The sequence below is a fragment of the Macaca fascicularis genome, chromosome 11, assembly GCF_037993035.2.
Source record: "Macaca fascicularis isolate 582-1 chromosome 11, T2T-MFA8v1.1".
Lineage (NCBI taxonomy): Eukaryota > Metazoa > Chordata > Mammalia > Primates > Cercopithecidae > Macaca > Macaca fascicularis.
In genome coordinates this window covers 77,402,632-77,420,088 of record NC_088385.1, presented here as the reverse complement: position 1 = coordinate 77,420,088, position 17,457 = coordinate 77,402,632, and the positions used below count along the sequence as shown (strand labels likewise).

The window sequence follows — 17,457 nt, the reverse complement described above, 5'->3', positions numbered from 1 at the left end:
AGAGAAAGCAGGAAAGATCTAAAACTGACACCTTAACATCACAATTAAAAGAACTAGAGAAGCAAGAACAAACACATTCAAAAACTAGCAGAAGGCAAGAAATAACTAAGATCAGAGCAGAACTGAAGGAGATAGAGACACAAAAAAACACCCTTCCAAAAAATCAGTGAATCCAGGAGTTGGTTTTTTGAAGAGATCAAAAAATTGATAGACTGCTAGCAAGACTAATAAAGAAGAAAAGAGAGAAGAATCAAATAGACACAATAAAAAATGATGAAGGGGATGTCACCACCAATCCCACAGAAATACAAACTACCATTAGAGAATACTGTAAACACCTCTATGCAAATAAACTAGAAAATCTAGAAGAAATGGATAAATTCCTGGACACATACACTCTCCCAAGACTAAACCAGGAAGAAGTTGAATCCCTGAATAGACCGTTCAGAAATTGAGGCAATAATTAATAGCTTACCAACCGAAAAAAAGTCCAGGACCAGATGGATTCACAGCCAAATTCTACCAGAGGTACAAAGAAGAGCTGGTACCATTCATTCTGAAACCATTCCAATCAATAGAAAAAGAGGGAATCCTCCCTAAATCATTTTATGAGACCAACATCATCCTGATACCAAAGCCTGGCAGAGACACAACAAAAAAAGAGAATTTTAGACCAATATCCCTGATGAACATCGATGCAAAAATCCTCAATAACATACTGGCAAACCGAATCCAGCAGCACATCAAAAAGCTTATCCACTATGATCAAGTTGGCTTCATCCATGGGATGCAAGACTGGTTCAATATACGCAAATCAATAAACATAATCCAGCATATAAACAGAACCAAAGACAAAAACCACATGATTATCTCAATAGATGCAGAAAAGGCCTTCGACAAAATTCAACAGCCCTTAATGATAAAAACTCTCAATAAACTAGGTATTGATGTGACATATCTCAAAATAATAAGAGCTATTTATGACAAACCCACAGCCAATATACTGAATGGGCAAAAACTGGAAGCATTCCCTTTCAAAACTGGCACAAGACAAGGATGCCCTCTCTCACCACTTCTATTCAACATAGTTTTGGGAGTTCTGGCCGGGGCAATCAGGCAAGAGAAAGAAATAAAGGGTATTCAATTAGGAAAAGAGAAAGTCAAATTGTCCCTGTTTGCAGATGACATGACTGTATATTTAGAAAACCCCATCATCTCAGCCCAAAATCTCCTTAAGCTGATAAGCAACTTCAGCAAAGTCTCAGGATACAAAATCAATGTGCAAAAATCACAAGCATTCCTATACACCAATAACAGACAAACAGAGAGCCAAATCATGAGTGAACTCACATTCACAATTGCTTCAAAGAGAATAAAATACCTAGGAATCAAACTTACAAGGGATGTGAAGGACCTCTTCAAGGAGAACTACAAACCACTGCTCAACAAAATAAAAGAGGACACAAACAAATGGAAGAACATTCCATGATCACGGACAGGAAGAATCAATATTGTGAAAATGGCCGTACTGCCCAAGGTAATTTATAGATTTAGTGCCATCCCCATCAAGCTACCAACGACTTTCTTCACAGAATCGGAAAAACCTACTTTAGAGTTCATATGGAACCAAAAAGGGGCCTGCCTTGCCAAGACAATCCTACGCCAAAAGAACAAAGCTGGAGGCATCATGCTACCTGACTTCAAACTATACTACAAGGCTACAGTAACCAAAACAGCATGGTACTGGTACCAAAACAGAGATATAGACCAATGGAACAGAATAGAGCCCTCAGAAATAATATCAAACATCTACAACCATCTGATCTTTGACAAACCTGACAAAAACAAGAAATGGGGAAAGGATTCCCTATTTAATAAATGGTGCTGAGAAAACTGGCTAGCCATATGTAGAAAGCTGAAACTGGATCCCTTCCTTACACCTTATACAAAAATTGATTCAAGATGGATTAAAGACTTAAATGTTAGACCTAAAACCATAAAAACCCTGGAAGAAAACCTAGGCAATACCATTCAGGCCATAGGCATGGGCAAGGACTTCATGACTAAAACACCAAAAACAATGGCAACAAATGCCAAAATTGACAAATGGGATCTAATCAAACTAAAGAGCTTCTGCACAGCAAAAGAAACTACCATCAGAGTGAACAGACAACCTACAGAATGGGAGAAAATTTTAACAGTCTACCCATCTGACAAAGGGCTAATACCCAGAATCTACAAAGAACTTTAATGAATTTACAAGAATCAAATGACCCCATCAAAAAGTGGGCAAAGGATATGAACAGACAGTTCTCAAAAGAAGACATTTATGGAGGCAACAGGCACATGAACAAATGCTCATCATCACTGGTCATCAAAGAAATGCATATCAAAACCACAATGAGATACCATCTCACACCAGTTAGAATGGCAATCATTTATAATAAGTCAGGAAACAACAGGTGCTGGAGAGGATATGGAGAAATAGGAACGCTTTTACACTGTTGGTGGGACTGTAAATTTGTTCAACCATTGTAGAAAACAGTGTGGTGATTCCTCAATGATCTAGGACTAGAAATACCATTTGACCCAGCCATCCCATTACTGGGCATATACCCAAAGGATTATAAATCGTGCTGCTATAAAGATACATTCACACGTATGTTTATTGCAGCACTATCCACAATAGCAAAGACTTGGAACCAACCCAAATGTCCATCAGTGATAGACAAGATTAAGAAAATGTGGCACATATACACCATGGAATACTATGCAGCATAAAAAAGGATGAGTTCATGTCCTTTGTAGGGACTTGGATGAAGCTGGAAACCATCATTCTGAGCAAACTATCATAAAGACAGAAAACCAAACGCCACATGTTCTCACTCATAGGTGGGAATTGAACAATGAGAATACTTGGATATAGGGTGGGGAACATCACACACTGGGGCCTGTTGTGGGGTGGGGGATGAGGGAGGGATAGCATTAGGAGATATACCTAATGTAAATGATGAGTTAACGGGTGCAGCACACCAACATGGCATATGTATACATATGTAACAAACTTACATACTGTGCACATATACCCTAGAACTTAAAGTATAATAATAATAATAATAATTTTTAAAACTATGAAGATTTTAAACCAACCAACAAGTACTAGAAATAAACATTATAAAGACATTAAAATTTTAAAAAATCTTATTAGATAGGTTTAGCAACAAACAAGACACAGCTAAATGAATAAGTAATGGATTCAAATATAAAGCTAAGGAAAATACCTAGAAGATCAAAATGATCCAAAATATGAAAGAATATTTAAGAGACATAGAGGATAGATTTGATATCCAATATACTGTAACAGGTGTTTTAGAAGGAGAAAGAAGAGGATATGAGAAAAAGAAGTAATATTTGAAGAAATAATAGCTAGGGATTTTCCAAAACTGATGGAAAACTTGAGCTCTAAGATCTAAAAAGCACAGTAAATCCTAGGCTGAATAGGTAAATGTAAATTCACAGCTAGACACATCTCTGGAGCTGAAAAAGCACCAAAGAAAGTAATATCCCACCAGACTAACTAACCAAAAAAAAAAAAAAAAGGCTTTTCTATAGCAAAACTAGAAGCCAAAAATCAATAGAATATTACCTACAAAGAACTGAAAGAAAATACTTGAAGAAGATTCAATCCAGAAAAGAAATAATAATGAGCAAAGAAAGTAAAATATGAGGGTGAAACTAAAATACTAGATAATGATAGTATTTAAAATTTGAGATGAGGAAAGTTAAAATATTTTTGTGTTACTCATGAAAACAGAAATATAAGCCAAAGTTAGACTTTTAGGTAAATATGCATGTTAAAATTTTAAGATTAGCCACTAAAAGGATGGAATTTGAATGTGTAATTTCCAATCTGGTAGAAGAGGGAAAAGACAGAATTTCGAAAATAAACTAAAATAAAAGAGAAAACAAAAGGTAACATAGAAAAATCAGGATAAACTTTTACCTAATTGGGAGATAGAAAAAAATCCAAATCCTACTAAATATAAACAAATAACTTGCAAATTAAATATCAGAGATTACCAAACTGATAAAATAAATAAATTCAGATAAATGCTGCCTACAAGAGGACACAGAAATGTTAAATTGGAAAGGATGGAAAAAAATACACCAAACTAATATTAATCAAAAGTCAGATATAACTGACTCTCAATAATTCTCAAAAGAATATTCTCAAAAGAATAATTACTAGAGTGGTTACCAGAGATAAAGAATGTCAGACAAAAATGACTTTCAAATCAAAACAATCATTATCAGAGAGCTTACTAGAGATAAGGAATGTCAATCTATAATACTAAAATGTGAAATTCACAAATAAGATTCTACATATATAAATGCATACTGTACATAACCTCCCCCCAAATATATGAAGCATTAATGGGCAGAGGTAAGAAGGAATTGATAAATCACCATCATAGTGGGAGAAAACCCAACAAAAATAAGATGTTAGTATTTATTAAGCAGACAAAAAATTAATAAAAATATAGAAAAAGTTTATACATAACCTTTATTCAAATTAACAAACTTAGTTTAATAAAGATATATGGAGCCTTCCAATCAATAGTCTCATAATATGAATTTTTAAAGCATGAGATTTTGTGAAAAGTGATCAACTATGACTATATAGCAAGTCTTGGCAGATTTCTAAGAATAACTATAAATATATGCTTTGATTACAGTGCGTTAAGTTAGAAATAAAAAGCAGAAAGATAAGGTTAAAAAAACACTTTGACACTTAAAAAAGTTTTAACACACAATTCATGGATGAAAATGAATTTATGATAAAAATGTAAATTACCTACAATTCAGGGATGACGAAAATCCTAAACATCAAATCTTGTGAGATGCTGCTAAAAATGCTCATAGAAGGAAGTTTATAGGCATGAATATGATATTATAAAAGAATTTGTTATCTAAGCAACAGACTTAAGTTAGTAAAAGAACTATGAAATGAACAGGAAAGAAAAAAGGAAGGAATAATGAAGAATAAATGTTAATTAAACATAAAACAAAGATAAAAGGATTGATGAGGCCAGGCATGGTGGCTCATATCTGTAATCCCAGCACTTTGGGAGGCTGAGGCAGGAGGATTGCTTGAGGCCAGGAGTTTGAGACTAGCCTAGACAATGTAATGAGACTTAACATCTCAACAAAAAAGTTAAAAATTAGCCAGGCATGGTGGTGCACACCTGTTGTCTTAGCTACTCAGAAGGCTGAGGCAAAAGGATCCCTGGAGCCCAAAAGATTGAGGTTGTGGTGAGCTATGATTGGGCTACTCTGCACTTCAGCCTGGCCAACAAAATGAGACCCTGTCTTAAAAAAAAAAAAAAAAAAAAAAAAAAGGATTGATGTAAACGAAAGCCAATTTTTTTGAAGTCTAATAAAATAGGCGAAACTAGCAGAATTAAAGGAAATGCAAAAAAAATTAAAAATGACTATAATTAAAGCAGAGATTTAAATAAAAGAGGACACTACAAACAACCTCATGCAATATTTAGCACCATTTCTTAGATCTGAACAAAATGCCTTACCCCCTGCCCACTTTGGTTTGAATTTTCTGAGTAAATTGTCGTAAAATAAATATTATTTCAAAGTGCTTTCATGCCCTTATAAATTTCTTATTATTATTTCTATTTCTTCTTCCATTACAAATAAAATCTTATAAAATCAACATAGCACCATAATTTAGGAAACTATTTGTAAATATAGGTATGTAAATGTTTTAAAACAATTAAATAATATTTTCCCCAGAAAAATTACTTGCTTATTACATGCAATTTAGTGTTGCATATGTACTAAGGATTAACACTTCGCAAATGATATGTGAAACACTATCTCACAAGGATTACAGAATAGATTGTAATAACTGTGTAAGATACATTATGGTTTTTGTTCTTTTGAGCATTTCAATCTTTGAATCTTGTAATGTATGTTTATCTGTGTTCACTCTTATAGAAAAAGCCAGGAATGTGCCTTTAGTGCTTTACCTCATTCTTGAATCAGGGTTTTATCAGGACAGAAACTAAGATTGCTGGTTAGGCAGAAGGCATTTCCTAGAGGGTGTGTAATATGTGGCATATTTTAAAGAAATCCAATAGGAATGATGTGAGCAATTATTAATATGCCAAACCCCATCAGACGGTCACTCTCAACCTTTTTCTCCAAGACCAAGGATGTCATTGCACCAGAACTGCTGTAGAAGTCAAATACATATTTCTCTTTTTTTTTTCTTGCTTTGGCCCAATGAATTTATTGAAGAGAGCTCTGTCCTCCCTTCTACCTAGAAGAGGAGGCTTGCAGGGCTGGCACCTGCCCACACCTGGCATTTGACCTTTCCCTGGGCTAGGGTGAGTGGGAGCAGATGCCCTCATCCTATGACCAGGGACTGTGGAGGAGCCATCACACCACCTAGCTGATGACGACACCTAGCTCTTCAGTCTCACACTGGACTTTATCCCCCTTCTTGAGAAGGACAGGAGATTTCCTGAATACAACGACACCTGGGGAGGTCCCAGTCAGGATGACATCCCCTGGGTAAAAGGTGACAAACTGGGAGACCCAGGCTGTCAGTTCCTCTGTCTTAACCACCATCTGGTTGGTGTTGCTGCTCTGGACCACTTCCCCGTTCACTTGGCAGCAGATCTTTAAGTTGTGTGGATCTGCTACACTGTCCTTGGTTACCAAGGCCGGGCCCAGGGGGCAGAAGGTATCGAGGGTTTTTCCCAGCAGCCACTGTTTCCCCTTATGTCTCATTTGCCAGTCATGAGCACTCACGTCATTAGCCATAGTGAAGCCAGCCACATGGGCCATGGCATCTGTGGCCTTGACGTGCTTGCCTTTCTTTCCAGTGACCACGGCCACTCCACTTCCTAGTCTACGTCCTGGCTCTCCAGTGGGAGGACCATCTCATCATAGGACTCCACGATGGAGTTGGCAAACTTGCTGAAGATAATGGGTTCCATGGGCACAGGCATGTTCTGTTCTTTGCAGTGGTCCACATAATTCATGCCCACACAAAGCACCTTATCTGGCCACGTAGCTGGAGCCAGGAAGGTTACTTCCAACCGTGATAGGACTGGCAACTGGGTACCCAAGGCTCTTCTTACCACTGAGAGGGTGGCCTCTCCCTGCTCTAGGAACTGTGTCATCATCTTGGGGAGCATAGAGTCAAAGGCATTGCGGTTGATAACCCCTCCACCATTCCCCGTCTCCAGGCCAAAGTGAGGCCCCACCAGGTGGGGTGCCTGGAACTGCACTAGTCTTATGTCTCTGGAGGGTTGAAAGGGCCACTTCTGAGCCTGCAGCAGAGCTGTGAGCAGCCTTCTCCTACCAGAGACCAGCATCAGAGCCTGGCGGCAGTGGCTGGTCCTCCTGTGCTGGGTTAGGGCTTGGGGGGCCGGAGGTCAAGGGCAGCGGGCGCCTGAGCATTGGCACCAATGACCGAGGCTATCGGGAGAGCTGCATGCAGCAGCCTCAAATATGTATTTCAAAGTGATACAGAGTTGGTTTACCTATGATGCTCAGAGCTCTCCATTCAGTGTCTGCAATGGAATAAAGCATATCTTTTTCTTTCCTTCTCAGGTGCAATAATTGTCCTCAGAGATAACCTGTTGTTAACATTCTCAGATTTCAGTCTTTACAGGAGAGCCAAATGGATCTGTGGAAAGCTAGAATTTTTTTTTTTTAACAATTCTCACACCAATGGGTGGTTGAAGTTTTAATTTTTTTCTTTGGACACATAATTCAAAAATTAGAGAAATGATTTTTGTTTGTGTGTTACAATTTTTAGCCTTCTGTCTTTTTTAATGTCTGAGATATACCTTCTGGGGATATCAAAGTCAAACATTTATGTTATATGTCTTCTATGTGTCATCTGCTTTGTGCTTTTTTCCCCTGCAGCCAATCATAATCCCAAATATTACAATAAAGATTTTGTGGTTTTTTATTATTCATTACTCTTTAAAATAAAAATTTCTTTGTGTCTAGACTCTCCAAAGATTTAAATATAATACAATACAGGAAACGTTGATGTTTTACAGATCAAAATGATACTGAGAAGTCTGGCACAAAAGAAATACACAGTAGGCCGGGCGTGGTGGCTCAAGCCTGTAATCCCAGCACTTTGGGAGGCTGAGACGGGCAGATCACGAGGTCAGGAGATCGAGACCATCCTGGCTAACACGTGAAATCCCGTCTCTACTAAAAAAATACAAAAATTAGCCGGAAGCGGTGGCGGGTGCCTGTAGTCCCAGCTACTCGGGAGGCTGAGGCAGGAGAATGCCGTGAACCTGGGAGGTGGAGCTTGCAGTGAGCTGAGATCCGGCCACTGCACTCCAGCCTGGGGGACAGAGCGAGACTCCGTCTCAAAAAAAAAAAAAAAAAAAAGAAATACACAGTAGACTTCACACTACCAGGAAAATTCTGTTTACCAAAAATGTGCCAACTTTCTATTGTGTTAAGTGTCATTGTTTGGAAAAGACAAAAATCATTTCCTCCGAAAAACATATGGAGATGGAGTTATCTTTAGAAATTCCCAGGCTTTAAAGTTTCATGAAACTTTCTACTTTCTGAGCAAATAAATAAATGAATAATTGCCATCTCTTATTTAATAACTCCAGTATTCTCATGACCTCAATGTTTATAAAATGAAAATAAATAAAAAATGAAAAAATACATAGCTGAAAAAAAAAAACCAGTTAGGTTGCAATTAGAGAGATTTTATTGCTGGTAAGTTTGAGTTCCTTCATTTAGATAAATCTCCAAAAAAAGGGAATTCCTCTTCAGAGAAAGAAACATTGAAATGACAGTGTTCAAATTCCATTACTAGAGAAGACACAGTAGCTTACATCTATAAAGCTGGAACTGGAAGAGCAATCCAAAATGGCAAGTAGTTTTTGCACACTTCCAGGGAAACAAAGTCCCCATACTACTGGATGTTACTTATTGCACTACTCTCCCCGTTCAGAAAAGAAGGGAATAGGGATACATGTTGACCATATTATATACACAGTGGAAGATATTTTCTAGCCACTGCCATTTATTGAATATATGTGCTAAGCACAATTAGAACATACATAAATTCAGTTTATTTCACTCTAACTCTACAAAGGTTTTACTATTCCTATATTATAAATGAGAAAACCGAAGCTCAGAGAGAATGAAAGCCTCAAAGTTAGTGAGTAATGGAGTCCACATTTCAATCCAGGCTTAATTCCAAAGTCCAGGCACTTAATCATTGTCCCAGCATTATAAGGGGCCAAATAAGGAATTAAGACATTAGAAGGCAAGCAACCCACTTTTGGTCCCAGAGAGCAATAAGACCCTGAACGTATCTTTCATGAAGTCAAGGAATTACTGGATAATTTGGCCTAACACATTGCTCTCAATTTAACACAGCTGTACTCTTTCTCCACATTTACATCCATCTTTCATCTGAGTTAAACTACATGACTTAAGTACTCTAAGCCCCATTTTGCCCATTGACTTATTCAGAACTTTGCAAACAGTTTAATCTGAAAAAGCCACATAAGGGGCCATATATTAACCTTTTCCTTCTTTCATTCTCTTCCTTTTTCTATCTGCTAAAATTACAGAAAATGTTCATTTTAATTACACATGTGTGCCCAGAAAGTTCATATGATGCCTATGGGTCTGAAGAGTGAGTAGGTACCCAAGGGGGAGACATTTAAAAGTTGTTCCATTGTCATCCCAGCACTTCAGAAAACCAAGGCAAAAGGATCGCTTGAGGCCAGAAATTCGAGACAAGTCTGGGCAACATAAGGATATCTTGTCTCTACAAACGAATTTTTTTTTAATTATCCATTGCCATAATAAGAATACATAAACAAGCCAGGCATGGTGGTGCTTACCTGTAGCCCCAGCTACTTGGAAGGCAGAGATCACAGGATCGCTTGAGCCCAGGAGTTTGAGGATGCAGTAAGCTATGATCGTGCCACTGCACTCCAGCCTGGGTGACAGTGTGCAAGCTTGTATATATATGTGTGTGTGTGTGTGTGTGTGTGTGTGTGTGTGTGTGTGTATGCTATATATATATAGCTTTGTGTGTGTATTTATATATAGCTCATATATATACACATAGCTTGTGTATACACATTGTGTATATATATATAGCTCATATATACACACATAGCTTGTGTATATATATATAAATATATATATATATAAAAAATAGCTTTGGAAGATCTATTTAGGCGTTCCAGCAGTAGAAGCCACAGTGCTTAGTTTCTCGTCGAATTGGAGTAAGAGAGAGCTTGACTTCAGGATTTCTGGTTTGGGAGGCTGAGTGGATGTGATATCAGTTTCATCCTCAATGTGTTAAGTTTGATAATCTTGGAGACTTCTGGCTGGTAAAGTCTTTTAAGTCTATTAAGCAGTTAGAAATAAGGGTACTCTGGAGAAATGTACAGGTGAGAGATAGAGATCAGACAGGTAGTGGTTGAAGTCATGAGAAGGTACAGCATTGGTGTAAAGATAATAAAAGAGGGTATCGTATTATGTTGTATATTCTGCTTTTAATATGAGTATTCTCTATGTCATTAATAAGTCATCAAAATGCTATTTTAAATTACTAGAATTTCATGGTGTGGATGTGCTAAAATGCAATCATTTCCTTACTGATGGGTACTTAAATTGTTTCCAATTTAATGGCCACAAAAACCTTAAGAAGATAAGTAAAGACCTCATTAAGTCAAACTGCAGTACCATATATGTCTTTGATTAATTAAATACATTCCAAGAAAGGTTTTTGGAAATATAAATATTGACTAAGCATAACCCATGTTTGCCTTTAAAAAAAGAGTTTCTTTATTTAAATTTTTACTTTTAATTTTGTGGGTACATAGTAAGTGTATACATTAACGGAGTACATTGCCTTAAATTTCATTATAAAATCAGATGTGCATTCATTCAGACAGAGAAATTGGCTACTCAATAGATATGAAAATTCTATTTTAAAATAAAGTGGACTTTATTAAACTGTTTGAGGAGATAATAAATTATTCTGGTAAGATACTAATAAGAAAATGTTAATTATGCCATGTTATATTCTAAATGCATAAAATGAAAATATATCTTCTCTATCATTTATAATTAGCTAAAAAAATTAGAGTAAAAGTTAGGTAATCTAGAAGGTTCAACAAATATACGTGGAAAGCGTAGAAATTGGACTGTTGGATCTTCGGAAGAACAAATATTTATGGAGCACTAACGGTGTGCTTGAAAATTAATCCTTATAGTAAACATATTTGTAAACCCCATTACAAATGAGAACACTGAGGCACAGGAAGGCAACTTGCTCAAACAGCTAACTCCCAAGTTGCTGCTGCTGCTGCTGCTGCTGCTGTTTATCCTGCTGCTGCTGCTGCTGCTGCTGCTGCTGCTGCTGCTGCTGCTGCTGCTGCTGCTGCTGCTGCTGCTGCTGTTTATCCTCCTTCTCCTCCTCTTCCTTCTCTTCCTCCTCCTCACCATTACAGTATGCTGCTCCCTCGAATCCACTTACGGTGGGAAAGAATAATCTACAGTGCAAGAAGTGACTGCATCCCGAGAGTGGTGTGTATGATTGCTTACATTCAAGTTAGAAATCTTTAACCATTCTCTTTAGGAAGAGGAGATAGGCAACACGTTTTGATCAGGTTCTTTAAAAATGTTGAATCTGTTTATTTAAACTAGTGGACAATTTGAAAGTGTGGACTAGGATTATGATGGGGAAGTCATCCTCAACTTGCAGGTCACTGTGGAGTAGACTAAAGGATTCATACTTTGAATTAATGAATGAAAAAGAGCAAACCAAGTCCCATAACCAGAGTGTCTATCCAAACAAGGTCAGAGAAGGTATTATTGTGGGAGTCCAACCTAGCAAGCAAGTGGAAGAGAGTCCCTTTTTGGTATTCAGCTTTCCTTTAGAGGATCAGAATTAGATATTATGAATGCTGTGACTGGACAACTGTATTCATGAGCATACATTGGAGTCACAAGATAAATTAGGATCTCATGCAGGATGTTGCTTATGAAACACGAATCCATTCAACCAGGAGCAAAGAGACCAAAGCCACCACAAGCATGACCAAGGCCACTTAGCCTCTGACTTAGGGCCATCGTGTTGGTGGAGAGGCAACCTGACCACCACTGTCCAGTAGTGGCAGGCAGCCTAATTTCATTTCATGGGTGACCAGGAGTTTGATGGTTATGCTACCCAAGCAATTAAGGGTGGCTAGAAATTCAGACGCTGATTGCACCCGAACAAAATTACTCTTCTGTCCTTCCAGGCATGCTTATATTCCAAATCTAACTTTGCACCTTAATGTTTAATCCACAACGTTATATTCAAACTGCATTAGCCTGCTTTACTTTCAACTATAGCTAGAAGCCCTCTTGTTTAACACAGTTAATCAACTGGGCACGGTGGCTCACGCCTGTAATCCCAGCACTTTGGGAGGCCGAGGCGGGAGGATCACAACGTCAGGAGATCAAGATCATCCTGGCTAACACAGTAAAACTCCATCTCTACTTAAAAATACAAAAAATTAGCCTGGCGTGGTGGCAGGCACCTGTAGTCCCAGCTACTCAGGAGGCTGAGGCAAGAGAATGGCATGAACACGGAAGGTGGAGCTTGCAGTGAACGGAGATCATGTTACTGCACTCTAGCCTGGGCAACAGAGCAAGACTCCGTCTCAAAAAATTAAAAAAATGCAGTTAATCGAAAACGGTCCATGTGAGAATCATTAAAAAAAAATTTGTCTTAAAACGTGTACATTTGTTCATATTCAAATGTGTTTGTTTATTATGGGGTTCAGTCTTTTATGAGTGTTGGTCTGAAGATGGAGTTCTAGATCATATAGTTTATGTCAATCACATCATTTATATATTATCAAAATTTTCCATTTTAGTTTATTTAAAATGAAAGAGAAAATAGAAAAGCCTATGAAACATTATAAATGCAGCTTTCTATTTAGATTTTTTTTTAACTTAGAGACAAACTTCTATCATTGTCTCACATGTCCCTGATTTGACTGTAGTTTTCTTTACTGGTTTACTTTTTTCACCAGTGAAAAACTTATTCAATTTATACAATTATCTCATAAAAGTTTTTTCTCTTTTAACCCACATATTTTATTGATTTCTATAATATGTAATTAAGTTACTGGACTTCAATAATGAGTACACCTGCCATAAAGGGGTTTTGGTATAAAAACAACTTGAGGAACATAGAGATCAAAAGATGGTAATGAAAGTATCGAGCTCAGTAAGAGAGTGAACCAAGACTATGCAAGGTTGCATGTGCGTCAACATATTTGACAGAGGGAACGGAGGTCATTGGTCAATGCTGTGGTTAAGTAGGGTTGGTTAAGAGTCAGTGTGGAAATCAAAGATGGAAAGTTTCATTCATAAAGTGATATTTTCTTGGAAAATTCTAGCCCTGCAAGGCAATTTTCCCCTACCAAAACACCTGAGCCTTCATGTCCTCAGCTGAAAAATAATGTAAATAATAATAATACCTGCTACCCACCCTACCTACTTCAAAGGATTGTGGAAGGGGCTAAATGATACGATGTTGGTGAAGGTACTTAAATCTCTGAGCCTATGTCAGTAATATTCCACCGGAGTACCAGGAATAAAAGTAGCTATGGTAATAATAATTTTAGACAATCTGACCCATTCTATCCCTCTCATGACCCATTCTATCCCTCTCAACCCAAATGAAGCTAAGTGTGAAGATTTTATTTACTTAGAGCCACATTCTGTGTGATGATACAGATCTTTAGCTTATAGAGCAATATCTCTGATATTTAAATATACAGAAACTAAAAGGAAAATAACTTAAAAATAGATTTTTTTTCTGGCAACTAAACAACTAGCTAGACCTCCTCCTCAAATAGCCCTCACTTCGTGGGGGCCAGAAGGAGAATCAAGGGAAGAAAAAAGTATCATAAAAATGTGAGCTTGTGACCAGGCACAGTGGCTCACGCCTGTAATCCCAGCACTTTGGAAGGCCCAGGTGTGCAGATCACCTGAGGTCAGGCGTTCAAGACCAGCCTGGCCAACATGGTGAAAACCCCGTCTCTACTAAAAATACAAAAATTAGCCAGGCATGGTGGTGCACACCTGTAATCCCAGTTACTTGGGAGGCTGAGGCAGGAGAATTGCTTGAACCCGGGAGGTGGAGGTTGCAGTAAGCTGACATTGTGCCACTGCACTCCAACCTGAGTGACAGAATGGGACTCCATCACAAAACAAACAAACAAACAAAAAAACAAAAAAAACAACAACAAAAAAACCCCAAAGAATTTGCATTGCTTTGTGTTACATCCTGCTTTTGCTATAAACCACCAATTACAAAGAACTGGTTAATGTCCAGAATCTTTTCAGTCAGGGTTTGATAATAACTTGCTTGCACAAGAGACACGGTCCTCTGGAAACCTGTTTTTTTTCTTCCAAATTATGGATTCTTAGAATTAATAGATAATTTTACTGAAAGGATAAGCCTAGTTAGCAAAAGAATAGTGATGATTTGGGGGTATATTCTGCTAAATAGCATGCTATTTTGAATTACCTACAATTAGAGTGGTTTCACAGTATTATCTGTAAGACAGCATTTTTCTTCCTTGCCTTTTCTGCCTCTTTTATCTCATTGTTAGCACCACAATAAAGAAACCCTAAAAAGCTGTGCGGGAAAATAATTTGAACGTGAACTTGTACTCTTAGAAACGACTGCATTTGCAGCTCTCCCCCACCTCATATTCAAAAGTACCCACACTTATCTGGTCTCTTTTTCTACTGTCATCTAAATGGGGGAAAAATATATTCAGTGTGTAAAAATAAGCTATTGTATCTCAGAAAGGAGATGGGATGCTAATTAAGGGTTGTTTGAATGAACAAGTCACATTGCATTGTCTACTGGGAGCTGACTGCCAATTGCTTTTTTGGTAATGAGTCAAGAAAAACATTCAAGAGGGCCCTGGCAAGCTCGGGAGAGAAGCGAGCAGCATTTCCATTTATCAAGTAGGTGCAGAAACCTGTTCAAGTATTAAGAGTCAGGGTGCAGGCGGCAAGCTCCTGCCTTGCAGCTTTTCTTAGTGGTTTTGAGAGCCACCTTCCTAAAGAGGGGCCTGCTGCTCAGGTCTGATCGTGGACAATGGGGCACGTACGCCAGACTGCTGGACTACTGAATGAATGCCTCTTTCTTTGTTCAATACCTTTTTCAAGATTCTTTGTCATTCTTCTTGGACTCATTGGGAGGCATGGGTTTTAAGATACACAATAGCTCGGGTCTTACAGCGAAATAATTGATGCTTCATTGAAAGAAACCAGGCAAATTGGTTAGTATGATTACCTTTAACAAAGCGGGAAAATTTTAAACACTTGGCAACTCGTAGATTTCGAGAGAAATGAGTTGCTCTACTTTAAAAAGGCTTCTTCTCTTAATGTTAACATTAAGTCAGTCAGAGTAAGTCTTTTGGTCTGATAGCCTGAGAGTCTTGGGTGGCAGGTAAATAAAGCTGAAACAATTGACTTCATTTGGAAAAAGGGTCAAAATGTAGAGGATGTAGATGTGTTTTTATTGTAATGGATGAAAGAAACAGATTCTGCTAGGTGAAGTGACTTCCTTCGCTGTGCTAGCTTGTAGAGTAGTGGTACTTAGCATAATAGAGACCTGGAGGTGTGTTTCTGATACTTTATGTGTCTTTTCCTTTGTTCTGTAATTTTGTGAGTCTTTTGCTGCTCTTTTAAATCTGTTATCAAGTGTATTCATATGCCTTTGACAAAGATGTGAAGAAACAAGTGTCCTGGGTATTAAAAGGTCCTGATTGAAGGCAACAAATGAAAGAATTTCTTTGTAAATGTGTGTATGGTTGGGAGAAAATAAGTGCTATTTAAACATTTGTAAAATTAACATTGCTTCTAAGAGCACTCAAAATAAAACATCAACATTTGTCATTTTACATTCTTTATCATGAAAATTCAATTATTTTGCAGTTGTTTAAAAAGCAAAATAATATGAGATTATACGTATGCTTGAATCTCATTTTGCAATTTTTATTTAATAAGATTGGCTATAATAATACCAAAATAATATTTAATGCATGAAGATCTAATCACTTTGGGCCAAAAATCTATCACCCAGTAGTTTTAAAATAGCAACAATAATAGTAACATGTTTTAAGTGCTTATTCGGTGCCTGGCTTTATCCTAAGTACTTTCCAGATAGCCGATAATAAAGAAACTATAACCAAAGGGGCCAAGTATCTTGTTCGTGGATTCACAGGTAATGAATGGTAGAACCAAAATTTGGACCCAGGCTCTGAGTTCAAAGCCTGCACCTTAACCACCATGCTATGTTGCCTTGCTTGCAGTATAATTATTATCACTCTTTTAAAGCTCCTCAGGACGACCTGTTATAAAAATATTTTTAACATAATTTTTGTAAATTAGTTCCATAAAAGTGAAAAAAACTGTTGTTCTGGGAAAATATAATACCATAGTTATATTAATGATCATTACATCTGCCTTACATATAAGGGAAACTTGGTTGTATGCCATCTATTCTCATTAGACATCAGTTTGTTGAAGCAGGAAAATGTAACTTTCCTCAATTATTGTGGGAAAACATTCTTTTTATTTCTAGTCAGCACATGATAAATTCTAATATTTGGATCTTAATTTCTTAATTCTTAAATTTCTTAACTTAGTTCTTAATTAGTTCCTAATTTCTCTGAGGAGTTTTGGGTAATTGGGCCTTTATTTTTTGTATGGAGTCAGCAGTGACAGTGTTTAATAGGCACATATAAAATTGATACTTTAAAAAAAACTGTTGAGGTATAATTTACATACCATAAAATCTAGCTGTTTAAGATTTAAAATTCAATGGTTTTAGTATATTTACAAAACTATAAAAATTGAAATTTGATATTTTAAAATTAATGATATAAAACTCTTGAGATGCTTGAATGAAAAGTACTCCAAGGCCAATAAAAGCCATTAACATTTGCTGTATTCTCTTTCCCCTCCTCCAGAAGTGTGTGCTATACTGGCCGGAAAAGAGAGGGATATATGGGAAAGTTGAGGTTCTGGTTATCAGTGTAAATGAATGTGATAACTACACCATTCGAAACCTTGTCTTAAAGGTAAGATTATACAGCTATAGCCATCTACAAAGTAGATGATGTTGGAGGATTACATTTCTACTTTGAAATTTTTTATCTTAACAAGTACTACAAATGCAATTTAAGCACATTAAATAATGTTAAAATCAAAGAGAAACTATAATCATTCCCTCATGTATTTTTTGTCAACTACTATTAATATGCAGTATAATTAAATCAATGTAAGTAGACATTAAGAAAATTCATTATGTAGGGTGTTGTGATCCTCTAATTTGCATTA

At 37.0% G+C, this 17,457-nt stretch overlaps 1 protein-coding gene and 1 pseudogene across 4 annotated transcripts in view; one reads left to right on the top strand and one right to left on the bottom strand.

Annotated features, from left to right (window-relative positions):
* Window positions 1-17,457, top strand: part of PTPRR (protein tyrosine phosphatase receptor type R) — a 278,487-nt gene that overhangs the window by 236,659 nt on the left and 24,371 nt on the right. For all 4 annotated transcript variants that reach the window (XM_005571532.4, XM_005571534.4, XM_045365610.2 and 1 more), the window contains one exon: window positions 17,088-17,198. In XM_005571532.4, coding sequence (XP_005571589.3) covers window positions 17,088-17,198 — 111 coding nt within the window. The remainder of the gene's footprint in view (window positions 1-17,087; window positions 17,199-17,457) is intronic.
* On the bottom strand, window positions 6,457-7,519 carry LOC102115999 (oxaloacetate tautomerase FAHD2B, mitochondrial pseudogene; annotated as a pseudogene).